We start from the raw sequence: 7,500 nt of genomic DNA, 5'->3' as shown, positions 1-7,500 counted from the left end.
ACATCTTCAAGGGTATCATTCCCCAGCTGGTAAAGCATTCCCCTAACTGCATCCTCCTCGTTGTGTCAAATCCAGGTGAGTTTCGTTGTATTGTGAGATATTAAGGATATTGATTATATTTCTTGTTTTTTTTTGTTTTTTTTTCTGATAAACCTTCACTTTAAAATTTATTGTCAGTAATGTCAGACTGTTCCAGAATACAAGCTAGCTCATTTTCACACTAACTAGATATTACAGTGGATATTCAGGATTATGCTAAGATCCATTTCTCTTAAGATCACCATTTCCTCCCTTTCCAGTGGATATCCTCACCTACGTTACATGGAAACTGTCTGGTCTCCCCAAGCACCATGTGATCGGCTCGGGCACCAACCTGGACTCTGCCAGATTCCGCTTCCACCTCTCCCAGAAACTGAATGTCGCTCCTTCATCCACCCATGGCTGGATTATTGGCGAGCATGGTGACTCATCTGGTAAGGAAGCTTGAGATTTTGAATATTTTTTTTATATATGTTAGAATATGACAGAAATGGGAAATATAGAAAGATGACCAAAGAAATGTATGTTAGAGTTGCATTGTGGTAAGAGCTAAACTTTGATAGTTTTAAAATATGTTTATTATCGTGTATGTGTGAGGTTGAACTGATCTATTTGATGAACCACCTCATTCTCCACAGTACCTGTCTGGTCTGGTGTTAATGTTGCTGGTGTGCGTCTGCGTGACCTGAACCCAAAGGTGGGAACTCCTGAAGATCCTGACAAGTACAACGAACTACACAAAGATGTTGTGAACAGGTAAATTTCTCCTTTCCCTTGAGCCTTCGGTATAGTTATTAAGAACAAGAGTTTCTTTATTTTATCTTTTGTCTTAAGTTCACTACTCATGATCATTTTTAAAACTGTGTTGTGCTAAATATTCATTTCATATTATTGTTAATTTAGCTTTACTCTGTGGATGAAACTTGTAACATGTAAATAATGTTTCATCTGGTTCATGAGCTTGCCAATTTCTTTCCATCTTTTTTCACACTGTATTTGTTTGGAGTCATAAAATATTCAGCTGTGCTTGGTGCAAGCAGTTGGCTTCATCACACACTTTTTATATTTTCAGTTTTGTTGCTCCTAACCATTGAGATTTATATTCATATTTCTGTATCTGGTGGTATAGAGCAGGAATTTTACCTAGAGCATGATTTCATTTTTTTTTTGCAATAGGTATTTGAATATTAAAATAAAAGTTTTCTGTTGGAGCATGTTTGTAGAAATGTTAATATGTATTTTTTACCTGATGATTTATATTCTTCATTCTAGTTAATGAATAGGAAGTTGTCTTACTACTTCAGTTTACTACAGAAGTGTTATAAATATTCACTGTGTGTTCATATAGTTCTAATAGTTTTTGATAGTTAAAAGAAATAACTGCTAAGCTTAGAGATGAGACTCTGGAGCAATGTGTTGAGCATTCCCCTACCTGACTGAAGGTAAGGTTGGGGTTCAGATTCACCCTAAATTGACTGAAAGCTACAAGCAATGTTTTGCTCATGGAAAGGAAAAAAATAATAGTGTCGTCTTTGCTTCTGACTAAAGTTTATTTCTGTTGCTCCCTGTGTCCTAATAGTGATATTTTGCCTAGTTTTTTTTTTTCCCCCCCCTTTTATGATATATGTTAAGTTAAATTCATGAACTACTTGCAAATCACAGCATGACCTGGCTTAAGTTCCATATTTTTCTGCCCATTTGCTTTTGCTTAGCTTTACTATAATGCTTTACTCACAGCACTGTAGATACATCACCTCATATCTTTATTCATGCTAATGGTTCAGACACTAAGTTTAAGTGTTTACTGTAATGATCATCTCTGTGTACATGTGTATTTATTATCTATTTATACCTTAGTTTTACAGTGTTGAAAGTGGCTGTTTAGTTCATTTTGTTCTGATTTGCAGTGTAAATTTAAAGATCATTAAAGAAATTATACCAACTTTTTTTTTTTTTTTTTTTTTTTTTTTTTAAGAAGAGATGCAATTGTCTCTGTATTGAGGTTGATGAATTAGGCTGTTCTCCCTATCCATGAATGATAAAGCTTGTAGAGAGTTACCTCTGAGTCAGGAAGACAACACTTGTAGTTTTATAGTCTTGACAGTTTCTTTTGAAAGCCAAATCCTCAAACATGGGTCCTTTTTCCTGTTAGAGATTTTTATTTGTTTTCAAAAGAATTAAATCAGAATGGAGAAATGGAACTGGTCATTCTTATTGCAGATTCAGTGTGGTCTGTAAGTGTTTATGAAAAATGCAATTCAAAGTGAAAAGACATGATGAAAGTACCCATGAATGAGAATGTCAGGACAACTTAGTGGCAAAATTGCAATGTTATGTAGATGAAGCACTGAAAGCTCCTGTCACTTTTCCTCCTCCTTCTTTCCAAAACTTTTTAAACTGGGAGTTGCGATCACTTCAGACCAATATTTAGATACAAAGAGGTCATAATCATAGGCAAAAAAAAAAAGAGAGAAGGAAGTATCTGGACTAGTTTTTGAGTAGAAACCTTTTGATTACACAATATTTGGATTTTGTTTATACCAAAGTGCTGATACTTCTGATAAAAAAAACTTCTTTTCTTGAATTGAAGCTAAAATGTAAGAGCAAAAATTAGAAGGCTGCAGGGAATTTTTAATACTAAATATTTCACACATCATAGCTAAAAGTGCTATAAGTCCTGTAGGTTTTGTAATTTCTAGCAGGTGGATAGCATTAAGCTTCCCTATTCTGTTGCTGTTCTTATCTTAATGATCTTGTACTTGGGAGAGTACCTTTTCATTTTATGTGAGAGAATGATAAAAGAGGGAAAGTATTCAAATCATTTACTTGAGAGATATTTATACATGAGCGAGCACTTGGATCTTTCTTTTCACTAGCTACTACATCACTAGCCAAGGCAATATTTACAAAAATACCTTTGGAACCCCTGTTAATTGTGGGCCAGCTAAAGTAGTCCAAATGGCTGTCAGTAGCATGGTCTTTTTCTCTCCATAGCGTGGGCTCATTATGATAAAGGCGGCATTAGGAAGGGTTTGCTTTGCTTCTGTCCTTTTAGCTCAAAATTTCTCTTTATGCTGAGTATAATTCATTTTACTTTTATATATTATTTGTGGGTATCTGATATCAGCACATCCATTATACTGGGAAATTACATTCTAAATTGATGTGTAGGTTAATACTAGCTTAGACAGCCTACCAACAACTTGAGATCTTCATGGACATTTTAGCAGCAACAAAGAATTGAGCACTTAAACATTTTTCGAAAAAAAAAATGGAGGAAAGGAGGGTGAAGAGACTGAGGAAAAGGGAAGATTAATAAGATAAATAAGCTAAATTTTAAGATATCATCATTTATGTAAAGAAACAAGCTCATATTCTTAAGAAAAAAAATAGTGTTGTCTATTTCCCTTGCCTATGATTATGCTTGGCATTGTACTCTGAGTGGTTTGCAGTGCATATGAGATCATCAAACTGAAGGGATACACCTCCTGGGCCATCGGTCTCTCTGTCGCCTCTCTGGTGTCATCTATCGTCAAGAACATGCGCGCCTGCTATGCTGTCTCTGTAGCTGTTCAGGTATGTGGGTAACAACTTTCCCAAGTTAATGGCAGGCAGGGTTATCTTCCAACAAAAAAGGCAAGCAGAAAAAATAGCTGGCTGTGTAGCAGCTGCAACCAAGCAAGCAAGCAGAAAAAGGAAAAAATCACATTTATGAATTGGGTGCCACTTGCAGTGCTTATGAGGTGATCAAGATGAAGGGATACACTTCATGGGCCATTGGAACTTCATGTGCTGTTCTAACCAGGGCCATTCTCACGAACCAACGTACTGTTTACGCCATATCTACAAGTGTACAGGTACCAGATGATAGCTGGAGGAGCTGCAGTGTCCTGCTGTGTATTTTCTTTTGTCTTTTTTCCCTCTTTTTTCATCTCTATACTTTTCTTTTCCTCTGGTGCATTTTAAGCCAGTTTTTAAGATCTTTCTCCTTTGAACCCCACTCCTTTTTCATGACTCGGAGAGAAAGAGAAAAAAGATAATCATGCTGATGATTCCAAAAATGTCAGAATAAATCTTTTGTAGTCATTGGACTACTGTGAATATTGGCTGAACTTTGAGCAATTTTTTTACTGCATCAAAAAAGAGAAAAAAAAGGAGAAATTGCCTTTTTAAACAGTTGTGATGATGGCAGTAGCATGGTACTATTCTTCAATATATTGGAAAGACAACCCTTAATTAGAAAAAAAGGAAAAAAATCATGGCGGTCTATGAAAACTATATACTTGCCTCTGTGTTACCAGTTTGCATGTCTAGATTTACTATGTTACTTTTAACAAGGATTCAGATTTTACATTTGTTACTCTGGCTCGGTTCCTAGATTTAGAGGTTTCATTTTATTTGAATATTTTATTACCTTTATATAATTTTATCTTTATGCTTTGGTGTATGTAATATATATCCCAATCCAGGAATAATGTTGCTGACAGCCATATCCAATATAAAGCAGTGATTTTTCTTTTCTGTCTTTCCACTTTCAACTTCTTTTGCCATCTAGTTGTGAAGCATTATCCTTTGCAATTCTCTTTATATACACTTGTGTGTCCAAGAATGTGTGTTGCACAAGGAAAGTATAGGTTGCCATTGCTGTGTAGTCACATCTTTAGTCATGTTCAGCAATTTAGATTTTATGCCATGTATACCCTTTCAGATGATTAAAACTATAGATTTTTGCTGCTTGTTCACAGCAAGCTTGCAAAGATTGGCATAGCAATCAGAAAAATGATGCTAAAGACATTTTATTTTTCTAAATTCTCTATCCATGTATTCCAGAATATATTCTTCCAAATTATGAGATTTTACTGTAAATATGTAAGGTGATGCATTTACAGAATGAAAAGTTTTTGTGTTTGCCTTAGAGTTATGAAATCCACCTTTTGAAGGTTATAAGTGAGAGGAGGGACTTAGAAGGCTACAGCTAAATTGTGCCTTAATATGACCAAATTGCAAAGTTTGTAGGATGTAAGTAATATGACATACTACAAAGGCAGTATAATGATCATTTCAGTGTTAGTATTGTATCTATTGCTAAGTTTGGGTACTATTTATCGTTAAAGAGAGGATGATGTTTATTACACAGTTTGAAATATAAAATGTTATTTTTATTTTTGGAAATATAAAGCATTATTGAGTTTAGGAGGGCTAAGTGTGTATTTTGCAGTAAGAGAGTTGGCTAATTGGCTAATTTTGCTGAAACAGTGTGAATAGTTGACATGGTAGACAGTAAGATGTTAGAAGCTGACATATTTGTTTATAGTAGCATTGCAAATGGTGACAGTTATGTATATATTATATTTATGTCGTAGGATTAATTGTCTCTCTATAAATGTAAATATCAATAAAAGTCTCCCCCACAATAAAGATTAAATACTATAATAAAAATTAATTTAGGTAATTAATGTTAAGAAAGTGAAATTCTTATAAATTGCATTTTTGAAGTCAGGTATATTTTCCTTGTATTTACACAACCTATTTGTTTTGGAATGTTTATACCCATGTCCGCTTAGTGGAACAAAGCCCCCAGGAATACCATAATATCTAAGTAAATTTCCCCTTCACGTCTTGACAATAAATAAATAACTACCAAGTGTGACTTTGGAAGTGGAACACATAACTAAAGAACAATTTTTTCAGGAATAGATTGAAGAATTGGATCAGTATGATAATTCATACTTTTTTTTGTATTGCATTGTTCTAGTAGTTTTCATTATCTCATTAAATAAAGGCTTAATAAAAAAAAAAAATTGCATATATAATGATTATTTTATCTATAAGTGATAGTACTTAATCATACAACAACTTTCTCCCTCATCTGAATTTAATAGAAGAGAACAGTTCATAGTTTTGGCACCATCTCTATATTACCTGTTCTCTTTGCATTAGAATTACCATGGTATCGACAAGGATGTGTTCCTGAGCTTGCCTGTGGTCTTGGGTGAGAATGGCGTCACTCACGTCATCAAGCAGACCCTAACAGAAGCTGAAATGGCTCAGCTCCAACAGTCCGCTAATACACTCTGGGATGTTCAGGCTGGAATTCAGTTCTAAGGTGCGCGATTCAACGATGGTCATAAGTGTGGAAGTAGTCCTTATTGCTTTTTCCAAGTGAAAATTTCTGTAGCTTTTTTCCATTTTGATGCATGTTATCAAAAATCCCTTCTTGGTCATATGTTGAATCATAAGAAGGCATTTCATTGGTCATTTGTTGAATTCTTAGATGGTATCTTAATTAATGTTGTTCTAATGTGTTCTCTAATTCCTTTTTTTTTTTTTTTTTTACCCACAGTGAAGATACAGAGAACATCCTGACTGTGAATGTTCAGAAAGGGTTCATGCTGTGGCACTGCTTGAAGGATCTAATTTCGAGGAGTGTAAATATACTGCCAAATGAGAAGGAAGACATAGTTTACATGCTGCTAATATGCAATATTTATTTTGAAGATAGGATGGTTCTTGATTGTACTAAGGATGAATTATTAATATGCAGTTTCAATACAGTGTATTTTGCATTCTGCTGCATGTGCTTTTCATGTATTCAGGAGTTCATATAGAGTAATAACTAATTATGGCTTATTGGTATGAGAGATATATGTGATGAACTTTAGAATCATATTCCTCATCTCCAATTTAACTGTAAGTCCTTCTCTAACTTGATTTTGATAAGAAATTGCATATTTTAACAACACTTTATAAAAGCCTTTCTCAAAATAAATACAAGTATAAGTTATATAATAGGGATCAGTATTACAGTTCTCAAGATCTTGGCACTGAACACATTATATTATGTGTTTGTCTGATTAAATTTAGCAAAAATGTAATTCCTAAACCAGTATTCTTTATCAAATATATCTGATATATTTTGATGTATCAATCCTCATCCTGTTTCCTAAGAAATTAATATATAACAATGAAATTATTAGCCAAAAAGTTTTTTAAGCAGACTAATTATACAGTAACTCAAAGTTAGGGTAGAAAAGTACAGGGATTTTGTTCTGTTCATTGCTCTCTTCCGTAGATATAAAAAGAGTTTACTTTAATGGTTACTTCTGTTTGACTTTAATGTTGACTTCTGATATATTGAGACAAGCATAATGCAGTTTATATATATGTGATAGAAATATTTAAAGGGAAAGTCAGAGATTTCTGTTTCTTACCCAAATCAAAAATGGAAATTGAAAGGTTTTATTCTCTGTTGAAACATATTTGGACATGTGATTTATTTAAGAACATTTTATTAGCATGCCTAAACTCTGAGCACATATTGGATAGTGTATCAAATTTATTATATTATATTCTTTATGTCTACATTAATATGCTTTTCACTACAGTGTGATAATACACTACAAATGGTGTTTTTGTATTTTTATTTATATCCCTATTAATTCTGATGATGACACATACATG

At 33.6% G+C, this 7,500-nt stretch overlaps 1 protein-coding gene across 7 annotated transcripts in view; it reads left to right on the top strand.

The window, feature by feature from the left end:
- LOC125043527 (L-lactate dehydrogenase-like) overlaps window positions 1-7,448 on the top strand; it is a 29,242-nt gene extending 21,794 nt beyond the window's left edge. For 6 of the 7 annotated variants that reach the window (XM_047639671.1, XM_047639669.1, XM_047639673.1 and 3 more), the window contains 6 exons: window positions 1-75; window positions 300-473; window positions 678-795; window positions 3,492-3,615; window positions 5,980-6,145; window positions 6,383-7,448. The exon at window positions 1-75 is cut by the window's left edge and continues 125 nt beyond it. In XM_047639671.1, coding sequence (XP_047495627.1) covers window positions 1-75; window positions 300-473; window positions 678-795; window positions 3,492-3,615; window positions 5,980-6,144 — 656 coding nt within the window. In that variant the 3' untranslated portion in view covers window position 6,145; window positions 6,383-7,448. Of the gene's footprint in view, window positions 76-299; window positions 474-677; window positions 796-3,491; window positions 3,616-3,772; window positions 3,897-5,979; window positions 6,146-6,382 lie in introns of all 7 variants that reach the window. The other variant, XM_047639670.1, reaches the window with a different exon arrangement.
- The last annotated feature ends 52 nt before the right edge of the window (window positions 7,449-7,500 follow it).

The sequence above is a fragment of the Penaeus chinensis genome, chromosome 34 (genome assembly GCF_019202785.1).
Source record: "Penaeus chinensis breed Huanghai No. 1 chromosome 34, ASM1920278v2, whole genome shotgun sequence".
Lineage (NCBI taxonomy): Eukaryota > Metazoa > Arthropoda > Malacostraca > Decapoda > Penaeidae > Penaeus > Penaeus chinensis.
This window is presented reverse-complemented; position numbering and strand designations above follow the sequence as displayed.